A 27462-nucleotide genomic window follows, 5' to 3' on the forward strand; every position below is an offset into this window, starting at 1 on the left:
TCATGGACCCCCAGACTAATATGAAACCTTATTATTTCAAGATCCTAGTGAAAATAGCAGATATGCAAGCTCACAAGGTGGCGCGAAGATAACTAGCATGTTTCTTAAACTTTTTTTCATTTATTGGAAATGATTAGATTATTTTCATTTTGTTTATGAAAAAATGTTGGAATTGTTTTTAATTGATGAAAAGTTTTGATTTAAAAAACATCTTTTGATATTATGTGTTTTTTATCATTATGTATTTTTTAATGTCGGAATAAAAAAAGGGGATTTTCACTCATGAAAACCCCATGAAAATTGGTCCGCGGCCCAAACATGGGTCCCGACCAACTGTTTGGGAAACAGTGGCCCTGCTTGTTTCTCTCTCAGGATCTGGCAACACTGGTTAAGCGGTCACTCAGCCTTTCATCTCATGCAGCGAGACCTTCTTCCTCCTTCAAGATGATCCATCTGATTAAACTTGAATTAGAAAACTTCAAGTCATGGCGAGGACAGCACACCATTGGGCCTTTTATGAAGTTCAACTGCATCATAGGCACTAATGGCTCAGGTATGTGTGTGTTTTTATCTTCTGTTAATATGTATTAGTTTATACTGTTGAAGTTGGCTTAATTGACCTGGCCGCCATGTTTCTGATGTAACCTGACATGTGCTACTCAACACGGTGGTTCAACTAAAAGTACTCAAATGTTTTTTTTACTCATGTAAAAGTATCAATACTGCAATGTCGAAATACTCTGTTACAAGTAAAAGTCTTGAATTCAAAATTTGCCCGAGTAAAAGTACAAAATGATTGGTATCAAAATGGACTTAAAGCAGTGGTTCTCAAACTTACTCATGTCAAGGAATAGCCCCTACGGAACCTCTCCCTCCGCTGTACGCTGTCGGAGCTAGTCAAGGACCCCCAAATTGACACTTATTAGCCGGCGGACCCCCATTTGAGAAGACATGTCAGGGACCCCCATTTAAGAGAAGATTTTTACGGCTCTAGCAGTGATTCTCAACCATTTTAATTTCAAGGACCCCCAGTTTGACATGCATTAGGCTACGGACCCCCATTTAATGGCATATCCATCTCTGGGACCTCAATTTATATTGTAAATTCAATGTTAATTTAACTCTGAGAGTGTACAAATGGAACCACATTTGTACACTCAGAGTTTCAGACCCCCAATGGCCACTCTCAGAGTTACAGACCCGGCCATAAGGGTCGATTTTGGTTCCTAACTATCTATCATTTAGTTGGGGACCCCCTGAAACTCCCTCAAGGATCCCACTTTGAGAACAAATTACTTAAAGTACCAAAAGTAGACAGTTCTCATTATTAATGTCCCATTTCCATAAGGTATCATATTGTATAAAATGTATTAAAATCTTTTGAAAGTAGAAGATCTACAAGTTCACAACGTGAAGGTTGTGAGCTATAGGGCTCAGATTCTGAGCCCTATAGCTCACAACCTTCACATTAACTTCTGAGCCTCAGAAGTTAATGTATGTTTTATAATAATGATCAAAATCTAAACAAAGTAACTAGTAACTTGTAGTAAGTTTTCAAATAATTGTAGTGGAGTAAAAGTACAGTATTTGCCTCTGAGATGTAGTGGAGTAATATTGAAAATTGGAAATATTCACACAGTACAGTAAAGTAAAAGCAAAAATGTACTTAAGTATAGTACTTGAGTAAATATACTTAGTTACTTTACACCACTGGGTTCAACTAACTACTAACTAACTAACTAACTAACTAACTAACTAACTAATTAACTAACTAAACAGCATTACACAAAACATTTCTCAATATTTTAGCTTTATTATTTAAGGAGAATATTTGGAACCGTAAATGTCATGATATGCTTTTGCAGTCTCAGTGATTCTCAACCCTAATTTCATGGTGCTCCAGTTTGATTTCTGAGTCCTGGAACGGACATTGAGTTAATACCAATACATATAATTTTGGGGGTCCTCCTTGACATGAAAAAGTTTGAGAACCACTGATGCAACATTATTTTTTATTTTTTTAACTGTTAGGATTTAGAAGACATTTTGTAGAATCGACCTCAGGACACACACACACACACACACACACACACACACACACACACACACACACACACACACCTGCTCTCTCTGCCCGCCTCCTGCACCCTCACCATCCTCCTACACAATAATATCTAGCCACAGTGCGTTACATCTAGATAATACAGGCCCTAATTGTGGCCCCTCTACGAACCACCAGAAACACACAGGGAGGTATGATGGTGGAGTGAGGGTGCTTAGAGAGTGGGCAGAGATATCAGGGGATTGATTAGCCAAAATGAGGGAATTGTTCACACACTATAATAATGTGCACACAAATTACACTAAAAAAAATGTATATCAAAACAAAATGTACATTCACAAAGTATCATTTCATGGGCTCATATGCAGTAAATCGTGACCTTAATGTCATTTTTTTCTTTACTCCGTGTTCCCTTACATGTTACTTAGCCATACATGGCGTGTTAGCCATACATGGCTGCTGGGTCGCAAGACAGATTTCAGTGTGAACTTACAATAAAGTATTATCGTATTATTGCCTCTGTATTATTTTAACCATTTGAGAAAATTGTTTTTAGGCAAGTCCAATGTGATGGACGCCCTGGCCTTCGTCATGGGCGAGCGGATCGCCTCTCTCCGGGTGAAACACACCAAGGACCTGATCCACGGGGCCAACATAGGAAAGCCTGTGTCCAACACAGCCCGAGTCACCATGGTTCTCTCCTCTGATGATGTGTCGCTTAACTTCTGCCGGAGTATCCTAGGTGAGCTTAATGTTTTCTAATTTTGGTCAATCTACTAACGTTTACCACATCTGTTTTTAGATTCCGATTTATGTTTAACCCATTGAGACCGGGAACGCATCTGTGTGTCATTTTTCTATTCAAAAATAGCAGATATACCAGCTTGTAGATCTGCTAATTTTGAAACATTTTGAAAATGTTGGCTTATCTTTGATTATATATATATATATATATATATATATATATATATATATATATATATATATATATATATATATATATATATATATATATATATATATATATATATATATATTTTTTTTAAGTGAACATTTGTAACTCAAATCTTTGCGTCTGGGGATTCTACATGTATTCTAAATCCTAACAGTTTTCTGAAAAACGCACGTTGCTACAATATCAGTGGTTCTCAAACTTTTCATGTCAAGGACCACCCAAAATGATGGTGTATTTGGCTGCGGACCCCCATCTCAAAATATGTTGTTCCAGGGACCCCCCCATAAAGCAAAGATTTGAGTTACAAATGTTCCCTTTAAAATATATATATATATTCAAATATTCATACAAATGTTCAAGATTTTAGAGAAATAGCAGATCTACAAGCCGCGCTATGAGCTTGTAGATCTGCTATTTTTGAATAGCCAAAGATATCTTAAAATGACAGATGCTTTCCCGGTTAAGCAATTAAGATGGAGTGCTTTTCGTGGTATATTAGCAGTGCACTGGTGTGCTGTGGACATTAGGTATGGACTATGGAGTCAAAGGCACAGTGCTGTAGATCAGTACACCAGTGTCAATATCTCATGGTATAGATTAGAACAACCATTATTATTCCTCCTTCCTTTGTGGAAGTCTTCCACAAAGAAACAATATTCCTTCAATCCTTTTCCTTTCTAGCGTAAGGAAAAGGCTGGTCGTCTGTTTTAGGTTCATTGTCATTAACATTTACATTTATACAAATATCAAAACCAATAGATCTGAGAAATTCATTATAATCCCCCCCTCTCCCCCCATTGTTCCTGACGGCCATTGCTAGAGTACAGGTGTAATACGTTTAATAAGGCAGAGTGATGTGGTTATAGATGGTCTGAATGCTGTTATTGGGACATATTAGCCTAAGCCCTCATTAGAAAGCCTCTCAGCCAATCAAAATGCAAGCTTGGGAATAATGGTGGTATAATTGGTATTATGATACTGCAACTTTAGACGTATTCATTTAAATATTTATTTTAAGATTTTACACTAATATTGCAATGTTATCAATCACGATATATACAGTACACACACAAACCTTTTTTTTGTGTGCTTAAGGTTGGGGGTTGTGGCTGCAAAATCTAGGGTAAAATATTTATTATTTTACAAATAGCTTTGAGGTTGAAGATTGCTCTCCTCCACCTTCACCTACAGTACATAGGACCAAACACTGAAAACTACTGAGAGTCGGATGGCGGCTTTAATCACATGAACCCTAGCGTACCTATTCTGGGGAGGATTAAGATAGCAGATCTGTTTACAAGCTCACAACACATTGCAATACAATGTGTTGTGAGCTTGTTTCCTATCCAAGAGATTTGCTGCTGTTGAGGGAAAAAAGAAGGCTCATTAAGTTTTATTGATACTGATACCATGATACTGCTTAACGAACCATCCACCCTGTGGGACCCAGTTTGACAAAATATAAGCAGTTTAAATGGTTAAGTATTGGAGCAGTAGAGGCATTTTGATTGGCTCCATGCTTTTCTTCAATTGGGACCATGTGTTTAATTTAATTTCACACCAGGTGGCTTTGAATTAAATCAAACCAATCATACATTGTGAAATGCAACTGTATTACTAAAATCACAATACTGTTGTTTAGCACTATTGTAAATGTCGCCTGTTCCCTATTACACAGTTACTGTAGTAGACACTTACATGAAACCAGTAGGCTACCTACGTATATTCAACTGTCATACAATATCAACGTTTTTTTAAATATTATTATTAGTATTATTAGTATTATTATATTCTTTTAACCCATTAAGACCTGTAACTGTGTCAATTTTAGATTTGAGCTAAAAAGCATTATTTTACACTTTGGGCTATTCAAAAATAGCAGATATACAAGCTCATAGCGCGGCACCGAGTGCCGCGCTACGAGCTTGTAGATCTGCTATTTTTGAAAAATCGCGAAAATGTGTGCAAATCTTTGAATATATATATTTTTTTAAGCGAACATTTTGAACTCAAATCTTTGCTTCTGGGGGGTTCCTGGAACAAAATATTTTGATGGGGGTCCGCGGCCAAATACATATCATTTTTTTGGGGGTCCTTGACATGAAAAAGATTGAGCGCCACTGATATAGAAACATACGTTTTTCAGAATACTGTTGAGATTTAGGAGACATGTAGAATCGGCTTAAGGTCTCAATGGGTTAAACAATGCTGGTACACCTGTCTGACTGCCGTACAATGTATTTTCCAGGTGACGCCACTGTGTATCACGTCAACGATTCACCTGTGACACTGGCCATATACTTAGAGGAGCTACAGAAGATTGGCATATTCTCAAAGACCATGAACTGCCTGGTATTCCAGGTAAGCATGACATCGCTTAATCTAAACTAGTCATCTCACTCACTCATCTTTCTGTCCAGACAAAACATGTATGGACATTTTGTTTGCCCCTGACCTACACCCTTTCTTGTGTTACTATGTTAGGCCAGTGTTAGCCTCGGAAACCCATGCCTTTTTTATTTGTTTCCTGGGCGAACCTTGCAGGAACGGTGGTTCCGGAGTGGGAGTGAACCTTGTTATCTCCTAACCAATCAGAGTGCAGAGGGGCGTCGCTCTAAATTTGGTGATGTCAGCGTGTTCCGTGCACAGGCCGGGGTGGGGGGGGGGGGGGGGGGGGGGGGGGGGGACATAGATTGGTGAAGCAATAAGAAGCGGCGCTGGTACCGAGCGCAAGGCTTTGGATCCGCCATTCAAGACCTTCGATAGGGCTGGCTCCTCCAGTCGACCAGTGTTAACACTGGGGATAACGTTTTGAAATGATGTTCTCTTTCTCCGTGAGACTGTCACTTAGGCTGTCACTAATAGACACAGTGTTGCAGTGTCCCATACTGCCCAGCCAGAATATTCCTATGTGCTCTTTAGTTACTTCTAATTATATAGTCTGCACATCAAAAAACAAGAGATCGGAAAACAATGTGTTTTATGTCTTTTTCTACGTTACGGAACCGATTATTTTATAAAGCTGACAATCGTTCAAAGATTGTGTTTATTCATTCACTTGTCCACCCGAATCTCAATGACTTCAAAACTCAAATACAAAAAATGTATTGGAGTGCGTGCGTGTGTGTGTGTGTGTGTGTACTGTATATGTGCTCATTGATGTTGTTAGCTACACTAAACGTTTAATAATTCACCAGTTTTGAAAAATAGTTTTAACTACAAATTAAAATTGACAGCCCATTCATTACAAATATGTTATTCCCTAAATTAACTCATCTACATGTGTTTGTCTCCACTAGGGAACGGTGGAGTCCATCGCCATGCTGAATCCCAAAGAGAGGACTAAGATTTTTGAGAGGATCAGCCTGTCCAGCGAGCTGGTTGATGAGTATGATAGGTTGAAAAAGGCCATGCTGGAAGCTAAAGACCAAACTCAAGTGGATTTGAATAACAAGAGGCAAGCCATTCTCATGAAGAAAACACTGTTGGAGGAGAAACAGGAGGTAAATCAGTCATGTCAAGTCAGTTTTATTTGTATAGCATGCAGATTTCATACAAATTAACCACTTGAACCCCAGCATGCCTATTCTTCGGGGAACATTCACCAAAAATTGCAACGCAACGTGTTTTTGATCTTTTAGATTGACTATTTTTGGCGAAGGCATTTTGTGTAGACGGAAAAAAACGGTACAAGTACAGTTGTAACTCAGGTCCGTTTTACTAAGAATAGAGGGTTTAAGTGGTTAACCTCAGTGCACGTCATATTGAAAGATATACAAATATTGGTGTATAGGCAGTGGGCAGATATGAGACTCATATGAGATACTGTATGGATTCAGAAGCTAAACTATTTAGTGCCTCGTAAACAAGTAGCATTGTAGACAAAACACACCCCCGAGGCACTATGATGCAAGACCTGTCATTAAGTCTTTATTAATACAACTAGTGATAGGTCTGTAGTACTAGTTCTCTGCTATTTTTAGGTTATTACTGATATGGCTGTTTGTTCCTTTCGTCATTTGTCTGATATATCGCAATATGGTACATGGATATTGTAATGCTTTTATTATTGCCCAAATCTAGTAACAAAACTGGTAGATAGCGCATTTGACTGAAATGAGCATAAAAGACATACAGTATTAGTCTATGTATGAACAGAGTGCAACAAGGCCTCTTGCTTTACCTTCCAGGCCAAGGAGTACCAGACAATGTTGGATGATTTGGACCAGAGCAACCTGCACCTCCTGCTCTTCCAGCTGCACTGCAACAAGAGGGATGTTGAAACTCTGAACACGACGATGACAGGGAGGCACCAATCTGTGAATGATATGACAAGCACCCTGGATGACTGGGACGTGCGGATCAAGACCAGCAAGAGGGATCATGGGCGACACAACAGGGAGCTGCAGCAGATCGACAAGGACATACGGTGAGTGGATTTGAGATTAGATTTGAGGTGGGAGATTATTACTTGATTTGCTAATGTGTGAACAGATCAGCAAACGTGCACATTGATTGGTGAAAGCGTAAAGACATTTGCAAACTCACAATGAATTGAACATTTAAACATACATTAATTTGCAAAATTGTAGATTGATTTACAAACTTTCACATTGTTTTGAAAATAATAGTTAATAGTTAGATTTGCAAATGTGTACATTGACTTTGCATTTAACAAAACAAAAAGAAATAGGTTTCATTACACTTGTGTAATTATTTTGTGAGTTTCGAGTCTGGCTGTTAACAAGGCCTGTGAAGCAAGTTTATGTTATGCAAATCTGCTACTGTACATGCAAATCAATAAACAAACAAAAAGAATCATCAATCTACAAGTCTGCAGATCTATTTACACATTCACTAATACATTCAGTGTGTAAGTTTGCAAAACCATTTGCACAAAGTGCATTTGCAAATCAAAAACATGTTAAAAAAAAAATCATGTAAATCCACTATTAATATGTTTACTTTTACAAGATCTTCAGTGGTATGCACATTAGTTGTAAAGATAATGGTAAAAAAATAAAAGTGCTGTTACACATTATGGTAGATGATCTTGCTTAAAAAAGATGCCAGACATTTAAAATGGGGGTTGGTACTGTATGGGATTTTGTGAACTCTATATTAGAGTACAGTGAGAGTATGAAAAAAAGCATAGTTGGTAATTACTTGTAATTCTTTTTTAGCTGTTAATATGTGTGGATGTTGCACATAGTTGTAGAACTGAGAAATGTCGATGTCACCAAATCAATTGATCACTTTATTTCTTAGCTCTGAGGAGCAGACACTATCAGTATGTCAGTCACAGTACACCAAGACCAAGGTCAACTCCTCCCATCACCTCAAGAAGGCGAAGGAGGCGCACTCGTCCCTGCAGGAGGCCAAAAGGCAGAAGGACAAGAAACAGGTGGAGCTGCGCCAAGGAAGGGAAGAGGTGGCAGAGGTGGAAAGGGCCTGGAGGAGCAACGAGGAGCAGTTCCAGAGAGAAAGAGCCCAGGACAGAGACGTTGAGCTGGGGGAAGAGCAGGTGAAGTTTGGGGTGGAACCACAAATCTGTGTTAGTCTGGATCTATATTAAATAGCTTTTTGTATTTATTCCTTTGAAAACACCATCCATTTAGTGTCTAGCCATAACCAATGTTCTATCACAGCATTGTTTGTACTGTATGACTAGCTCCCACTCTACCTATCACTATACAGTATCTCCTATCACTGTATCTATTGCATGAAATCCAGATAAATGTACAATACATACACAACAGCCTTGATTTAGTTCAGTAGAATGAAAACTATTCAGAACCCCATGGTCTTAAAATCATTACTTGTGTGATGTGGCTCTCATTGTCTAGGTTTCAGGGCATTTTGATTTGACAGTAAACTTTGTTCATTCTACAGCCCGGTGCACCTGATATGGCTACCTTTAGCTAACCAGCTAATACAATACCCTTGTATTGTTCCTAATTCTAACTCTCCAGGCCACACTCCAAACCTCTTCACTTGACATTTCCGTTTATAGATAGGGCTTATGGACTTATTGTTTGCAATGCTGTGGTCTTCGGATTGCTCTTGTTTGAAATATCAGGTTGACTAAAACTAAACTAAGCAAGGGTTCTTTAATGCTGTCTGTGCAGCGCGTCTCCCCAGAAAGTATTCCCTCGCTCGCACGCCAAACTACTGTGGTGCAGTGCCTTGCTGTTTCCTCTGTTCCACAGTGTGACCAGAGAGCTATATCATTTCTGGAGAGGGCACACCCACTCATTTCAATGAAAGTTGCCCACCGAGCGCATACGCCCCTAGGGACACCCTCCTTAAGTGCCCTTCATGCGTCTACATCACAAACTACTTCCACAAGCGAGCCAGTGCCTGGCTTGAGTGTGACTCAATCTTTGTGCCACACTCTGAATCCCACCGTGCTAAAACTGGGCAGACCATTTAACATTATGGGCAACATAAGACCATAATATCCTTACTATAGTTACGTGATCGGATCAGCACGTAACGCTGTGTAGAGTACATACTGTATTGTCATCATAATGCCTGCTGTATTAAGTACTTTTTGATGTTTCGTTTTTTATTTTGTTGTAATAATGCTCATGGTTGAAACTAGGTTGCTACAGTGTGTGAATTTACTTTACAGTGGATGTATAAAATCTTTTTGGTTTAGTGAGCCCAAGTAGTATGATATTTTTTAAGATACTGGCACAGTTTACATTTCTGTTTTACCTCCTTGAATCGCTGAAAACTAAGACGCTTTCAGATGTTTTGCCCTTTGGACCCTTACCAGGGCACTGCCCCTAGATTTCTTATTATGCCTGACTTTACATGATGTGTCATGTACTATAACATGACATCCATCTATATTGTGGCAAACCACATGGTTGCCTTACTCTGTCATCGAAGTAAAGAAAAGTCTGTTCTAAAAAGACTATTGTGTGTCCTTCTGTTGTAGCTTGAGCAATACAAACAGCTGAAGGAGATGTCCAGGAGGCAGGGGGCCGTACTCAGTCAGAAGGCTGACAAACTGCAGCGGGGTGTTAAGTCCAACCAAGAAAAGATCTCCTTTGACAAGCGCAAGAAGAAGGAATTGCAGGTATTCAATTTCAGTCGCTGTACCAACAATATTTTTAACTTTAACTTAATAGAGCACACAAACAAATAAAGAACAAGTAAAACATCAGTAGTTTATGAAGTTAATTTAATAATAAACTTTGTTAGTGTTATTAATATAATTAGAAAATAGTACAAAAAATGCAATAAAAATAAATTATCCCTATGATCAAGATAATAATCAGGGATATTGTCTTAGTTGTCAAGCCCTACAGCTAGATCCTGTTTACCTTCTTTACACACAGGTCACTATCAAGGCCAACGAGGGCCAGCTTGAGGACTTAACCAAGCGTGCAGAGAAACTGGAGGAATACACCAAGACCTGCAAGTATGACTGTCCTTGTCAAGCCAACCTTTTTTACTAATATTGCACAATGGCACTGATATTCAGTATTATTTCCACACAGTATGTTCACGTTATCACTAAATTGTGTTGTTGACACAACAGAACAATATACCTAACCTAGTCTCAGTAAATACTGTAAATGCATATAAAGTAGGGCTGGGCCATATGACTTCAAATCTATGTCATGATTATTTAAAACTTTTACCTTGATTACGATTAATTAAAGATGTTTTAAATAGCGAAAATAGCAGATGGGACGCATTGTGAGCTTGTAAATCGGCTATTTTACACTATTTTGTACGCAACCGTTGTACAACAAAGTATAATACTAGCCTCGTAAACCATCCCGGTCGCGTGAATTCACATTATCATGTGTCTTCTGCAGACCGGTCTGGCCCCAAGCACTGTGTGGGTATTTTAGTCGATTATAAAAAAATCTATTTTCTATTCTATTCTATTTTTCTTGTTGATTCATTGATATACAACACATTTAAAAAGAAATATCACAAGAAACCCTGCTTCAAGATAAAGTCTGTTCTAAATTTTAGGTTTGATATATTTTTGGTTAATTGCCCAGCCTTAATGTAAAGCGTTTATGTGCATTTATTTACTGAAACTAGATTAAGGTGGAGGCAACAGACATTGAGAACTGTAAACGTATTTTTCACTTTACATTGTTGAGAGATACAATGAAACAAAGACTAGTCTTGATATGTTGATATTGATTCGTATTGTTCATTAAAACATATCATACGGGAGAAATCAATGTAATGGCTAGTGCTCACAATTACTGCAAAGAGGGGCAGCAGTGGCTCAGGGGTAGAGTGGCCGGTAGAGCGGCCGAATGGAAGCCGTGAGGTTTCCAGTTCGATCCCGGGTTCCCCCAGAAGAGTTACTGTCAAAGTGTCCTTGAGCAAGACGCTAAACCCCTAATTGCTCCCGATGAGCAGGTTTGTGCCTTGCATGGTTTCCTCCGCCATCGGTGTGTGAATGGGTGAATGTAATGCACAGTCTCTGTAAAGCGCTTTGGATAAAAGTGCTATATAAATGCACCATTTAAGCACATTTGTGTGCCTATCTCTGTGTGCATCCATGTACTGTATGTTTGTGTGTACATGTAATTGTGCTCATGCTTTTGTGTGTTTATGTCCACATTTTGCTTGCGTGTGTGCATCCGTGCTTGTGTGTGTGTGTGTGCATGCGCGTGCGTGTCTCAGGGCATCCCTGGAGGAGTACTGTCATCAGGAGGTGAGCTTAAGCGAGGAGCTGCAGCGTGGCCGTCAGAGGAGCGATGAGGTGAATCAGGAGCTGGGAGACGTTCTGGTGGAGCTGAGCGAAGCTGGGGTTGAAAGCCTGGAGAGTCGACGGCAGCAGCAGCACAAAGAGGTGCTAGAGAGCCTCCGCAGGCTTTATCCTGACGCTGTGGTGAGAGACGCACTTCACATGAATATTTGATAACTCAAAAACTGAGCTTTTAAGGAATTATTGCGAACGCGGAAGGCGAAGGCGAAGGCTTGTGTGTGTGTGTGTGTGTGTGTGTGTGTGTGTGTGTCTGTGTGTGTGTGTGTCTGTCTGTGTGCGTGCACTGCCTGTGTGCAGCCGCCAGAGTGCGCCAGAGTGCTGAGTAGGGTTTCATACACACACACACAGACGCCTGCACTACAGTGTGGCCATGAAGAACGCAGGAATGTAGACAACTAGAAGTTCGGGCCGCTACGCGGCCCGAACGTCTAGCGTGACGCGGCGTCCACTTGGCAGTGCCACATTACCGGCACCTCACAGTGTGAGAGAGAGTTTTGTGCTCCCCTAAATCCACGCCAGGCTATGAAAATACCCACTTGACAAACAGGTGACGTGCATGACCTCTGCAATGACCAAAACCCACTTTGTGATTACTCACACCTGGCATGGCAGACCTGTGAGCAGTGTGCAGTGGTGTAGAATGTTAAAAGATAGACCAACCATATTTGCTAATGTGAAACTTTTTGTAATGACAGTGATAGATCATTGGAACATCGATGGAACCAAATCCAGCCGGTGGGCGGACCTCTGACGTCACGCTCATGTCACACGACTCAGCCCCTCTGACGTCACGCTCATGTCACACGACTCAGCCATAACCATATAAAGAGTGGAACTTACACACACGGGGACAGGAACGTACACACACGGGGACATTCGACACTGGATTCAAATTGTAAGGTAGATGGAAGCCGCGAACTGGTGCGATCTGACGGCATCCTAGAATTTATAGGTAGGATGTGATGTCATGCTGTCGTGAGATTACGTCACACTGGCGTTGTGTCCATATTCGGGACGACCGTCTCATCGTCATCGTCGTCTTGGTAACAGGTTGGTTTGTTGTGATGATGTTGTAGTGTAAAGTTTCAGACAGACAGTAAGAGTGATGCAGTGTTGCATCACTCTTGCCAGATTGCAACGTACATACTGACAACCGACATACTGACAACCGTTCTGGCGCAGGTTCCAATTGTAAGGTAGATGCTCTGATTAAAATGCACAACAGCCTGCAACGTTCGCTTCCAGCGTTTGCGCGTCTTACTTGTTAAGTAACACTTAAGCTTTGAAGACACCTGATCTACTTTTATATAATTTTTCAGTTTGGCCGTCTGGTGGAGCTGTGCAATCCCAGTCATCCCAGGTACCGGTTGGCTGTCACCAAGGTCTTCGGCCGCTACATGAACGCCATCGTGGTGACCACAGAGAAAACAGCCCGAGACTGTATCCAGTTCATCAAGTCGGAGAGAGCCGAGGCTCAGACCTTCCTACCTATGGACTTCCTGGATGTATGTGCAGAGAGGGAAAGTTTTGAAAAGAATAAAGCAGGGATCTTGAATTGCTCAGAGATTTTTTAACACATTTGCTATAGAGAATGCCCTTAAAAAGAAAAGAAGAAAAAAGGTTGTTGAAATGGATTATCCCACTTTTAGCATTGCCATTTGCACAAGATTCATTAATTTTCAGAAGCATTTCATGTTGGAAAATTAAGATCTCCAGCAAACAGGAATTCCCCAAACTACAGTAAATAAATGTCCCTATATATAAACACAAACCTATAAACACAATGTGATCATCTTTGTAGTTTCCTCTGGTCTGAGCTCAGAAGTGCAGTACAGCTGAAATTGCTGTCTGGTCTCCATACAACTAACTAACACTGTTTTGTTTATTTTCCGTTGTCTCTCCCGTGTCTGAAATGGATTGTGACTGCCCAGGTCACTCCTCTTAACGAGCGTCTGAGGGAGATCGAGGGAGCCAATCTGGTGTTTGATGTGGTGAATTGTGGCAATGGTCCTATGGCCGCCCAGCTGAAGAGGGTGGTGCAGTTTGTCTGTGGCAACGCATTGGTATGCGAGACCATCAAAGACGCCCAGAGTGTGGCGTTCAGCGGCCCAGAGCGCATTAAGGTAACACCAGCATGGATGGACACACTCTCATCGGCATTGCATAGACCAGTGGTTCCCAAAGTGGGGTCCAGGGACTCTCAGGGTCCCTTGAAGGGGTTCCAAATGGACCCTTACAGGTCTCTAACTCTTTAGTGTACAAATGGAACCAAATGGAGTTTGGAGTTATGGGGGTCCTTGAAATCAAAAAAGTTTGAGAACCACTGGCATAGACATTATTGTGCAGATTCTATGGATTCCAAAATGTACTGGATTCTTGCTCTTTTCCCAGCCAATGCATGTACAGTAAATGCAAAATGTCCTCTAAGTTATGAGTGGTTACTTGTCAAATTGAGTCAATATGTGCCAGCATTTGTCTGGTACATATTTGTACCAGCCAAATACTACTTTCTGGGGAGACTCGCTGCACAGACAACATCAAAGAACCCTTGCTTAGTTTAGTTTTAGTCTATGACAACCTGATCTCTTATACAAGAGCAACATATTCTGTTGTTTATATCAGTTTCCAAGGTATATACTGCATTACCAGTCATAGCAGTTCCATCATTCTCAACCAGTCAGATGCGTAGTGGATAAAGTCACAAGGCAGAATAGATGAACCGACTGGCAAAAAGCTTTGTTCCCATCAGGTGCTAAAGAATTATTTCAAAAAGGTATGATGTAAATCTAAATGTTAAGTTTAGATCAAGCTGGACAGACTCATTTAAGTTGTCAGTGTGCGTTTATTTTGTTCTTTTTTTAATAAGACTTTTTCACTTGAGGGGAAAAACACACGTCCACCAATGCAGAGAATGGAATTCAATTCCCAGTAGCTCTGGCTTGGGCCGGTGTTCCAACAAGCATAATTGGCAATGTTCACGGATGGGTATTCAGCAAGGGATCTCGTGGTTTGTCTCAGGGGGCCAGTTCAGATTATCTGGGTAAGACATACTTTTGTACGGGTTTTCCGGGGAAACACCTCGCTGTCAGGTGAATAGAAGCGGCTGGTGAGTCCATGGGTTCTGGAGGAGGCATATTGTTTGTCTACACCAGCAGTGGGCAACTTTGATGATGGAGAGGGCCACTATATTTCCACACTCACTCCAGAGGGCCACATTGCATATACTGTTCTATGTCACACAAAGTAGCAAAAATAGCCGATCTACAAGCTCAAAACGTGTCGCAGTGCGACGTGTTTTGAGCTTGTAGATCTGCTATGTTTGCTATTTTTGAATTGGCATCCAGATTTTTTTTTCTGCCATTTTTTAATTGGAATCCTGAAAAGTAACATTTTTATTTAATTTCAAATGCATTTAGTTATACTTATGTTAACTTTATGAACTTAAATACAAATACATTGGACATAAAAAAGACAATATCATTTTAATTAGGGATGTCCGATATTATCGGCCTCCCGATATTATCGGCCGATATTAGCATAAAAATTGATATCGGGAAAATATCGGTATCGTTTTTTTTTTTTTTTTGCTTTATAAATAAGTTACAGGAGTTCTTACTGTGTATGGTGAGTGTGATATGAAATTTGAGCTTACCCTAATCACAATAATCCCCGCATATATCGGTATCGGTTGATATCGGTATCGGTAATTAAGAGTTGGACAATATCGGTATATCGGTTATCGGTAAAAAAGCCAATATCGGACAACCCTAATTTTAATACTAGTCATTAAGCTACTAATATAGACTGAAGTAATTAAAGCGGGTCATGTTTGAAATTGTAACAGCTGAAATCAATAATATATCATTAATCCGATATTAATCTGTGGGCCGCATTAAGCGGCCGGGCCGCCAGTTGCCCATGTATGGTCTACACCCTCCCCAGGCCAGGGACCCCAGGGGGAAACACACACACGCACGCATTTTCCCTCTGATATCTCAATAGTGAGTATCTTATATATTTTTTGTTATATATTATGCAGCTGTATCTCACCACAGTCACTCTGCGTTTACCTGCAGACGGTAGCTCTGGATGGCACCATGTTCTCCAAGTCAGGGGTGATCTCTGGAGGCTCCAGTGACCTGCGGAGCAGAGCCAGGCGATGGGATGAGAAGGACATGAAACAACTGAAGGAACGCAAGGACCATCTGACAACAGAGCTACGTGTGAGTCAAGGGATATAAACAAATCTGTTGGGCCCAGTAGCACAGCAAACTATTTTGAATTCCCAAATCCCTAGCCCACTGGATGGGTGAGGTATTTATTCTAGGATTATTCAGATTATTTGGAGAAATGCTAAAAAATAGAATAGAATAGGGAATGAATTATCCATGTTAAGAAATGTATCTTTGATACTGTCAGAATATTACAAGAAACCATAAAAAAGGAAACAAGAAAATACTGTGCTCACTGACTAATACCAGCCACAACTCAAATTTCAGGTCATGAGTAATAGGAAAATAGTTAGTGTTATTTTATGATTTTTCTAATGTGCCTGTACTCAGTGCTTAATTTGTAAATTATTAGGTGCCGGAGCTCATGAAACCGACTAGAAATAATGTCAAATACATTTTAAAAACTTTGATTTGATTAAACATTTAAGTAAGCAAACAAATGAATTGTAAAAAAAAAACACATAATTGTCTAAGCTGATAAATCATCCGGGCTCTAGACAAATTATAAGCATTTTTTGTCTTGGATTGTTAATTTCATTTGAATAAAAACTATTCCTGACCCTTACAGAAATACTACAAATCATAAACGACGATGATAAGATTTTTATTTCAGACAACCCACTGACAGGTTGACTTATACTGTAAGTCAAAATGTCAGTGGGTTGTCTAAGAGATCAATTGACTAGTCGGTACAGGGGTGCAGTGGAAAAAAAGTGTGTTGAAACTACTGTAACCTGGCATGGACAGACTAATATCACTGCGTTTTTTTTAGCTCTGGCAGATTCGGCTGGCAGACTATGTTGAAACAAAATCATTGTGTATCAGTATCAACCAATGTCATTACAAACCTTCAGTTACCTGTATAGACTTATAGTTTTGCCAATTTAATCTTACAGGGACTGATGAAGCTGAGGAGGAAGGAGACTGTGTTGAAACAGGTCCAGGTTCAGGCTCAAGGGTGTCAGACCAGACTCAAATACTCCAACACTGAACTGGACAACCTCCGCAAAACCAAAATCCCAGAATGCCAAGCGGTAAAACCCACAGCTACACACTTAGGGCCCTATTTTGGGGCAGGCACATTGGTGTGAGGCACACAGTGGATGGGTGGATTGATTTGACAATGTCTCGTGGCACAGTATGTGTGTTTAGTATTTTGGGGGACTGTTTCAGTGAATACACAATATGTGCTGACTTAATATGTGTACAGTTGTTATAACACTACACCCACATCAACATAATACACAATACTTACCCCCACACCCAGTCAATCTTTTGGGTATGGTACTGTCTGCAGGAGAGGTCCCGTCTGGATAGTTTGCTGGCCAACCTGGAGGCAGACATCCTGATGCAGCAGGAGTATGTGGAGAAGAAGGAAGCTGAGCGAAAGAGCACTAGAGATGCAATCAACCAGGTACAGCATTGTTTTGACTATTATCTTCTGTGCTGTCTTGCTAATTGAGTAATCTTGATGCTCTCTGCCGACTGGCGTCTGTCTTCCTTGTGTGTTATTGTATACCTTAACACACCGGGAGCATGATGAATAAACGGTTATAAATAAAATGTGAAACGTACTCGTTTATTTATCGGCACGCAATATACTTTGAAAAACAAATAACTAAACAATATATTTTCAGGTGAATTAATTGCATGAAAAAACACTCCCAGTGTGTATGGATCTTTACCAAGTCAAATTGATGTGTATTTATTGTACTTAGTTGACAAATGAAGCGTTTCTGGATATGATTTTGGATTACAGCCATTTGTTAGAACAAAAACATATTACAGTACCTTCAAATTCTACCCAATATAGATATTAAAAAAAAACATATTCTTCTAAATTTTATGTGTTTTGTACTATATGGGTGTGAGTGGTTGTGTTCAATATGTGTCTTTGTATGTGTGTTCAGATGGAGGACACTGTGTTTGCTGACTTCTGTGCTGAGATCGGCATAGAAAACATCAGGCAGTATGAACAGGAGCACCTCAAAGAGCAAGCAGAACTGGACCAGAAACGGTACCGTTACCTCTCACTTAATATCTATTGTAGCTTAATATTTATTAGTCTTCATGGTAATATGTAACATGGTAAAATATGTTAAGCTACACTTAACATATTTTAAAATGTTATGCCTCCACCGGCGATAGCCATCGCCAGAGTTATTGTTTTGGGTTGTCCATATCTCGTGAACATGATATCTCATGCCTTCAGGGAATTTCTTCAAATTTGTCTCAAACATCCACTTGGACCCAAGGATGAACTGATTCTATTTTGGTGGTCACTGTCACCTCACTTTCGTCCTATTGTCATGAACGTAATATCTCCGAATTTCATTTCACCTGGCATAAAGGTCCACTTGGACTCAAGGATTGATTAAAGTTCTCAGTCGCTATGACTGATTTCAGTCATTTGGATGCCATAGAGTCCATGTCTTTCTCACACATAGTGATGTGCCTGTGTTGCGGACTGAATATAGCCAAACTGCTCACAACAGTGTTGTGAGCTTTTAGATATGTAAGTATAAATCAGGCATAGCAAATCCTACAGTAATAATAGATATTAGATCATTTTTAGATTAAAGAGTATTTGAATTGGTCAAACTACCAAAGTTATATCTTGCCTTGTCTTGTCTTGTTTTGTCTTGTCTTATTTGTACTCTAGGTTGGACTTTGATGGCCAGATTGGATGTCTGAACGCCCAGTTGGAGTACATGGAACAGCAGGTGGAGCAAAACGAGAGGAGGCAAAGGACCCTTGAGGAGACAATTGCCAAAGAGGACAGAGCAATAGATCAGCAGAAGGAGGTAAAACACATTATTTAAGATAAAATACATGGGGCCCTACTCTCCGTCCTGCACTATCCCGTGGCACTGCCCGCTACCCTGCCTCTTCGCTCTTCCATGCGCAGAGAGGGAGAGAGAGCGTACGATAGCACTGGGGATAACGGCTTGCGTAGCCTGGTCTTAAAGGCAATGGCATCTGGCACGCTGATTGGATTTATTAATGTAACGGCCAAACCACACCTATACATAATGTAACGGGTAGCGCAGGTGTTTTAGGGATAAGGCTGGTGTCAGAAGATAGCAGCTTTGGCACGGAAACGCCCCTTGTGCCATGCTAAATCGGTCCCCCACCTTCTCCACCTCCATTTTTTAAAGAGAATTAGGTTTCTTGTTTCTCAGTCCTTCAATGTACAAGCTCATCCTGAAAGTTCCCTCTTAAATGCAACATTTAATTAAAATGTTAGTTGGTAGGTCCGTTCAAACCACTTTGGACAGGTTGAGTGTAAGGAGCACCACAGTCTATAGGGGCTACTAGCAGGACTTTTAGTTATTTCACACAAAGTTCGATTTGACTCTTTGTGTTGTGCTGAAAATAATACATTTAATCATAGTAAAACTTGCGTTTGACATTATACGTACGGTATGTTTAACTACGGGATACCAGCAGGGCCTTAAACTATTTCACACACAGTCCAATTTGATCCTTTGTGTTGTGCTGAAAACAACAATTAAACGCAACGAATGATTAACTTGCGTTTAACATTGTTTTTATATTTAACTCCCAGGAGGAGGAGAAGCTGTTGGAGGCAGTTGAGGAAAGTCAGAACAAACTGCAGGAGCTCCAGAACCGCTCACAGGCCAAGGCAAGAGAGGTGTCTGATGCCAAGACTCGGATAGACGAAAGCACCAAGAACTTCAGAGAAATTAACAGGTGATAATCATTCACCAATACTACTTCTATTATAGCTGCTATTGCTACTCCTATAAATACCACCACTACCACTTATGTTTCTGCTGCTATTGCTACTACTATCGGTACTAATTTACTTATATTTTTGCTGCTATTACTACTAATATCACGACTAGAGCTTTCATCTGGCTTAAAAGTGTGAGCCCGACCTGGCCCAGCCCGACAAAAGTTCGGCCCGAGCCCAGCCTAAAGCCTGAGAAATTGTGACAAACTGAGCGCGACATTTTTATGAACAGCAGCAGCCTTTTTCTCATCATTAAATATTATTGGCTATTCATGAGGAACAATTCTACCTTCTCACAACTAGCAGTTGCGCTCATTCTGTTTTTCAAAGTGACTGTCCCACTCGGCAGTTATTGATTGGATTTAACATATTCATTTGGAATGCTATCTAAACTGGAAATGTGTCCTGTACCCTATCTGTCTCTTCCCCTCCCTGTGTGTCTAAATGTGCATCTGTCAGTGAGCTGGTAAAGCTGCAGAAGTTGCAAATATCTACAGAGACGTCTCTCGAACAGAAGTTTCTGGCCAGACACAACCTGCTGCTGGACTGTAAGATCCAGGGTGTGGACCTCGCTCTGATCTCTGGGAGCATCGATGACATCGCTGATGTACAGGTACCGCTGTATAATTATTCAGTACTAGAACAAAGCTCCCTGTGGGCATTTGGCCACATCCTACGTGAAGGCCCCCCCCAACATGATTACCGCCCATCAGTGGTGGAAAGTAACTAAGTACATGTACTCAAGTACTGTACTTAAGTACAATTTTGAGATATTTGTACTTTACTTGAGTATTTCCAATTTCCAATACTTCTACTCCACTACATCTCAGAGGCAAATATTGTACTTTTTCTCGACTACAATTATTTGAAAACTTTAGTTACTAGTTGCTTTGCCGATTATTACATTATAAAACAAACATTTCAGTACTTTTACTTTTGGTACTTTAAGTACATTTTGATACCAACACTTTTGTACTTTTACTCAAGTACATTTTGAACACCAGACTTTTACTTGATACTTTTACTTAAGTAAAACATTCAAGTACTTTTTCCACCACTGCCCACAACTCCCCATACCCCCAACCACCAGCCCACAACCCAATCTTACAGAGCAAGCAGTTAGGGCCCCACCCCATACCCTTTACCCACAACTTCCATATCTACTACATCTTACCCCTGAAAGGAGGTCATGTGTGGAATCTGAAACTGCTCAGTCTCCAGTACAGCTCTGTTGATGTGAATGAGGGCATGTGTTCTCTGTAGCTGCCTGTAGATGGCGCATGTACACAGTAGAGCCAGACGCGTACTGCCCAAAATGTGGGCAACGATCTGACTTTTAAATCAAAGTTAAAAAAAGTCATGATAGTTGAAAGCATGAAAGTTTGTAGACAATTGCACTACTGGTGATGATTAGATATGATAATGATTAGATATATAAATAATAGAGCCCATAGCAACAATTAAAATATCTTATACTGTATATAAAGCTCAAGTTGTCTGTGGCGCAGTGTGGCAGGTGGGCGGGAATTTTTTGGGGGGGGAGAACAATGCTTGACATTTATTAAACAGACGTGATTTTTAAACCACACCATGGAACATGTGGATAGGATCTTGAAATACTTGCTGCTTCCTGCTCACGATTTTCCTTGATGTCGTTTTGATCTGTTCTGAGCAGCTCGACGAGGAATCGGGGAGTGCTCTAGGCAGCGCCGAGATCTACTTACGCGAGGCAACACTCGACATCGATTTTGCTGGCCTGCCAGCCGAGCTCACTGTAAGTATTTCAACAACACTTTTTAATGTTCATCTTAAGCCTTTAAGACCGGGAACGCATCTGACTGTGTCATTTTTAGATGTCTTTGGCTATTCAAGAATAGCAGATCCACTGATATTATAGCAACATAAAAAAAAGTAAAACTAAGAAATATATATATTCAAAGATTTGCACAAATACATTTTCTCCAAAGTGCTTTACAATGTACTTTACATTCACCCATACATTGACGGCAGAGGAAACCATGCATGGCACCAACCTGCTTATCAGTTACAGTACTGCTTATCAGTACAATCGCCAATAAACCCACTATTTGAGGATTTAGGAGTGCGCAAGGGGCATTTCCGTGCAAAAGTTGCTATTTTGGGACACCTGCCTTACCCACAAAACACCTGCACTACCCGTTACATTACGCAGAGGTGTGGTTTGGGCATTACAATAATAAAACCAATCACCGTGCCAGATGCCATTGCCTTTAACACGTTGCCTGCCAAGGACGTAGATCTACGTCAATTCAAAAGAAAAAACTATTTCCTTATCCGTAATTCACGGGTAGTGGGCAGTAATTCTCGGCTAGTGGGCAGCGGGTGCAGGTATAGCAGTGCCCAATTATAGGGCCCTAAGTGTCTTGCTCAAGTTCACTTTGACACACGGCCAGGATGAGCCGGGGTAGAACCGGGAACCTTCCTTTTTCAAGACGGATGCTCTACCCTCCTAAACCACTGCTGACTGACTTACAGTGTCTGTATCTGTTCTGTGTGTGTGTGTGTGTGTGTGTGTGTGTGTGTGTGTGCGTGCGTGTGCACTGTAGATAATTGAGGAAGAGAAGGAGATGGAGGTTCAGTTGGAGAATTTGAGAGATGCGAAGACCTCCATACAGCAGGTTCTCCATAAAACCAGTACCCCCAATCTCAAAGCCTTACGCAAGCTGAGAGACGTCAAAACCTGGTTCAAAGATGCGCAGGAGGGTATGTTGGTCTATTTTATCTATTTTCTTTCCTTCAGTCTTACCTTTCTGACTGTTTTTATTTATTGAGTCTGATTCATTCTTTAATGATAATCACTTATGTGCTTGATTTGCTTGATTTGCTTTGGCATGTGATTTAAAGAGTCTGTGCAACGATTTTGGTACTTTTTTGTGTTTATGTGTATGGAGTTGACATTACTCCTCTAGACCACCCGATGTGGTTAAGATGTGTGAGGATGCCTTCCTTATGTATTTTTGGTTTATTTTTGTAAGCCACAAGCTTCCCTGTCAAACAGGCTAATAGAAACAGACTGATCTTATGACGCAACCCGGATCATAAACCTTTCATCACGTTAATTTTAATACCACATTACTCAGGGCTCGAAATTGGGACCATTTTGGTAGAAATGTGATCTATTCAACCTAAAAATACAATTGGGAGCATCTGTGTGACTGCAAATAATTGCTGTTTGACCACATGACATGACATTTTGGAACCCTACATATGAGAGAGGGGATTGCATTTGGACCTGTCTTAGGTATATTATGGGGAAACTGTGTTTGGTAAATTGCATGCACTGTGCATGAGGGAAATGAAACCACATCTCTGCATGAAACCACATCTGCGCAAATGGCTTCGTAAAATTGTCCCCCTGTGTTTTGTGTTTCTTATACGTAGCATTAGATGGAAGCACCGCGGAAGCCAGGAAATGCACTATGGAATTTAATCGTGTCAAGTCACAGCGCTGTGAATTGTTCAACAAGTGTTTTGAACACGTACAAAACGTCATCGACCCGATATACAAAAGACTCTGCAAGAACACCAGTGCACAGGTAAACGCATGCCTTCAGCATGTTACAGTAAACCACATGATAATACACACACACACACACACACACACACACACACACACACACACACACAGACACACACACACACACACACACACACCGTCACTAGTATGCATACACCCTCAAACATGCACATGATAGTACCTGCGCATACACAGCAAGTTGAGAACCATAATATGTCAAGAATGAATTGACCTGAATGGGTGACTTAACGTCCCAAAAATATACCACAATGGCATAATATACTTGTGTTTTCCACCATGTACGTTACACCAACACTTAACACGCCCTATGCTTCAAGTTCAGCCCATTCCAACCCTCTTTCCATGCCCGTCACATAGAATACATATCAAGTCTGCCCAACTCTTGCACGAGAGTTTGTGACGATCACGACCACTTAGCTTTACAGGACCTGCTCACTCTCATGGAAAATGAATTACTTGGCGCCATCTAAAGTATCTTAATGCAGCTAGCAAGCAGTTTACCAGAGCCTTCTGTATGAAAAGCTTTACTGATGGTTTCTTAAGTCAGATTCAAAACAGCTGCACTGAAGTTCGTTTGACTTTGAATGATTTTATGTGACCATTGCGAAACATAGCATATTCGTCAAGTCGTAGGAAAGTATGATTTTAACTTATGATCAGCGGAATTCAAAATAAAAACTATTTTACTTGCAGTTTTATGAAGAATCTTTTTATCCTTATCATTATATTTCAATATCAAATAACAGGTAGGGTTTCCTGCAGGAAAAAAAATCCCAATGCATGCACACTGGGGCTGTACAATATGTGAAAAAAAACTCTATATTTATGCGAAATATCTCAATAACTATACAATATGACTTCACACTTCTTATTTCATATTTGTAAGTGTAGCAACAGTGAAAACTAAGCATTCCTCAAAAAACAGCATATTACAAGTCAGCTGTGCTCTTATTTAAAATTCCACCGACCAGAAGTCAAACACTTACTTTCCTATATATGACTTGACAAATCAGTCTCATTTTGACGACCACCGGCCGGAAGGTTTATGTTCGCCTAGTCTCGCGTAGCCAGACAACTATTCCACAATCTCTGAATGCTATATAGAGTCTGGAACTACAACTCCCAAAATCCGAGAGAGGAAACTGGCACTTTCGTTCACGAAAATATCCTTTAACCCATTGAGACCTGAAGCCGATTCTACATGTCTCCTAAATCTCAACAGTTTTCTCAAAAACATATGTTTCTATATCAGTGGTGTTCAATCTTTTTCATGTCAAGGACCTGCAAAATTATATGTATTTGGCCGCGGACCCCCATCAAAATATTTTGTAAATATTTGATATTAATAATATTTGAGTTAAAAATGTTCGCTTTAAAAATATATATATTCAAAGATTTGCACACATTTTCACGATTTTTCAAAAATAGCAGATCTACAAGCTCGTAGCGCGGTGCCGCGCTATGAGCTTGTATATCTGCTATTTTTGAATAGCCCAAAGTGTAAAATAATGCTTTTTAGCTCAAATCTAAAAATGAGACAGTTCCAGGTCTCAATGGGTTAAAATATCTTTACACTTTACTTTTTAATTTCCATTTCTGCTAAGCAGCAAGCTATGTATACTTAGATGATTTGTATTTATATTAGGATAAATTTGCGCGACTGTAAAGACGAAACGGAAATGTAGAGGAGGCTCCACATCCGGTTTATATTCTAATCATGATCAGAGCTTCCGAGTCCCAGACTGTATGCCGGAAACATTTTAAAATTGTGGGAGGCAACAGTCTGGTAACGCGAGACTAATGTTCGCCTGACTTGACAAACGCTTTGCTGATGATCATTCAATAAACAAACATCAGTACTGGCATTGCCGTTATTTGTTAATCTGACATAAGGAATCAACATAAACAGCTAATCATTTCTCACATCTAGGCCTTTCTGAGTGCAGACAACGAAGACGAACCCTATTTAGCCGGAATCAACTACAACTGTGTGGCCCCAGGGAAGCGTTCCATGGACATGGAAAACCTGTCTGGAGGAGAGAAGACCATCGCTTCGCTGGCTCTGGTCTTCGCCTTACACAAGTACCTTTTCATGTCATGGACCCCCAAATGAATATGTATTTGGCCGCAGACCCCCATCTGAAAATGTTTTGTGCCAGGGACCCCATACAACATTTGTGTAAATATTCCAAATGCTAAATAAAATAAAATTAATGATCAAGAGTTTTTGGAAATAGATCTACAAGGTCACAACACGTCGCATTAACAAATTTATATGAGGACCACCTGGAACTGCCTCAAGGACCCCTGGGGGTCCGCGGCCGGAGCCCACTTTGAGGACCACTGATGTAATGTATGTGTACAGTATGTACTTGTGTGTGTAAGGGCTTTTTTGTGTGAGTGTTCCCCATTGACTCACATACGGTTTTAGTAATTGCTAAAACTGTTGAGACTAAATCAAATCAATTGATTTTCTCATCAGTCCTAGGGGCAGACTCAAATATGCACGAGAGTTAGCCAATGAGCTCTCATTTATCACTGAAGAACAGCGAGAATTAGCCAATTACTTGCTTATTTTCGTTTACTTTCACAGTGCCGCAAAATGTGTGGCCTTGTGGTACTCTCGTGGCAAATCATGTGGGAATCCTGAAATGAATCACCGCTTTTCCTAGATGTTTAGTTAGAAGCTCTTTAGGACAGAATAAGCAATGTTATTTAGAAGCTGCAGTCCTTCAATTTGACATGCCCTCTGACTAAAAGTTGTATATGTACCATACGCAGGCAGGTCTGTTGTTACACCGTCGGCCTGTCACCTTCATTCATTGCATTGTCTGAGGAATTTCCTGCTCTTTGTAACACTGATACATCAATTATTTCTCTCAGCTTTCGTCCTGCTCCATTCTTTGTGCTGGACGAGGTGGATGCAGCACTGGACAACACCAATATTTGCAAGGCAAGTTTAACATGTGGTTACTGACGGCTGTTGGCTGTGCAAAGGACTCCTTATCTAAGGGAAATGTATTTACAATGGCATGGCATGCAGTGTTGTTTGTGCCTGTGTGTGTGTGTGTGTGTGTGTGTGCGTGCGTGCGCGCACACACGTTGTGCGTGTCCAGGTGACAGATTTTAGGGAGGATTCAGGACATAACATGCAAATCATCGTCATCTCTGTACACATGACACTTTGTGTGTGTGTGTGTGTGTGTGTGTGTGTGTGTGTGTGTCTGTGTGTCTGTGTGTCTGTGTGTGTGTGTGTGTGTGTGTGTGTGTGTGTGTGTGTGTGTGTGTGTGTGTGTGTGTCTGTGTGTCTGTGTGTGTGTGTGTGTGTGTGTGCGTGTGCGTGTGCGCGTGTGTGTGTCCAGGTGACAGATTTCATCAGGGAGGAGTCCGAAAAGAATATGCAAATCATCGTCATCTCTCTCAAAGAGGAGTTCTACTGTAAATCTGATGCCCTGCTGGGAGTCTGCGCAGATGTAAGTAACAATTACTACCACCACCACGAATACTACTATCAATGCCAATACTAGTATGACTTGCAGATGACCCAATCAGTCTTTTAATGCTGAGTTTGTGACAATACTGAGACCTGATCTCACCACCTTCATAAATTAAAACTCAATCTAGCTTGTGGTCAAGTGTTTTCTTCCCCACATCTTGAGATTTCAGGGGGGGGGGGGCAAATCTGTATGTTTTTGACACTGACTCAATTACCACCATCACAAACTACCACAAACCACACCATCACTACATCCAATAATCTAGTCTAGTCTAATCTAATGTTGTTTAATGTAGTAAAATGTAGTCTAGTTCAGTCTAATCGAGTCTAATTTAGTCAAATGCTATTTAATGCAAACTAATCTAATCCCTCCTTTCTAGATCGATGACTGCCTTGTGAGCCGTATGCTGTCCCTGGACCTGAGGCCATTCCCTTTGGATGGTGAAGCCCAGGGTGGTGAAGCCCAGGAAGCAATGGATGAGTTGGGGCCAGAAATCACCATGCCATCCGAGGCATCCGCCGCAACTTCAACTCAACTTTCAACTTCAAGTCAACTTGATTGAACGCACTGTGGTGTTTGCAGCTTGTTAACGACATGACATGTCACGTTTCAGGCATTTATCTGGCCCCC

General features: G+C 40.6%; 1 protein-coding gene across 1 annotated transcript; it reads left to right on the forward strand.

Moving 5' to 3' along the window:
• Positions 1-444: 444 nt before the first annotated feature.
• LOC311047024 (structural maintenance of chromosomes protein 1B-like) lies at positions 445-27394 on the forward strand (the record flags this gene model as incomplete). The annotated part of the gene is made up of 25 exons (XM_084059606.1): positions 445-553; positions 2619-2804; positions 5266-5378; positions 6317-6520; positions 7208-7446; positions 8286-8541; positions 9964-10104; positions 10367-10449; positions 11685-11892; positions 13089-13274; positions 13701-13892; positions 15846-15992; positions 16898-17035; positions 17299-17415; positions 17912-18018; positions 18664-18805; positions 19570-19715; positions 20218-20371; positions 21434-21532; positions 22344-22500; positions 23179-23333; positions 25266-25417; positions 26219-26288; positions 26698-26808; positions 27212-27394. 25 exons carry the CDS (start codon positions 445-447, stop codon positions 27392-27394), a joined length of 3795 nt encoding a protein of 1264 aa, XP_083915732.1.
• Positions 27395-27462: the final 68 nt, after the last annotated feature.

This window comes from Gymnoscopelus microlampas (genome assembly GCF_963454915.1).
Source record: "Gymnoscopelus microlampas genome assembly, chromosome: 6".
NCBI lineage: Eukaryota > Metazoa > Chordata > Actinopteri > Myctophiformes > Myctophidae > Gymnoscopelus > Gymnoscopelus microlampas.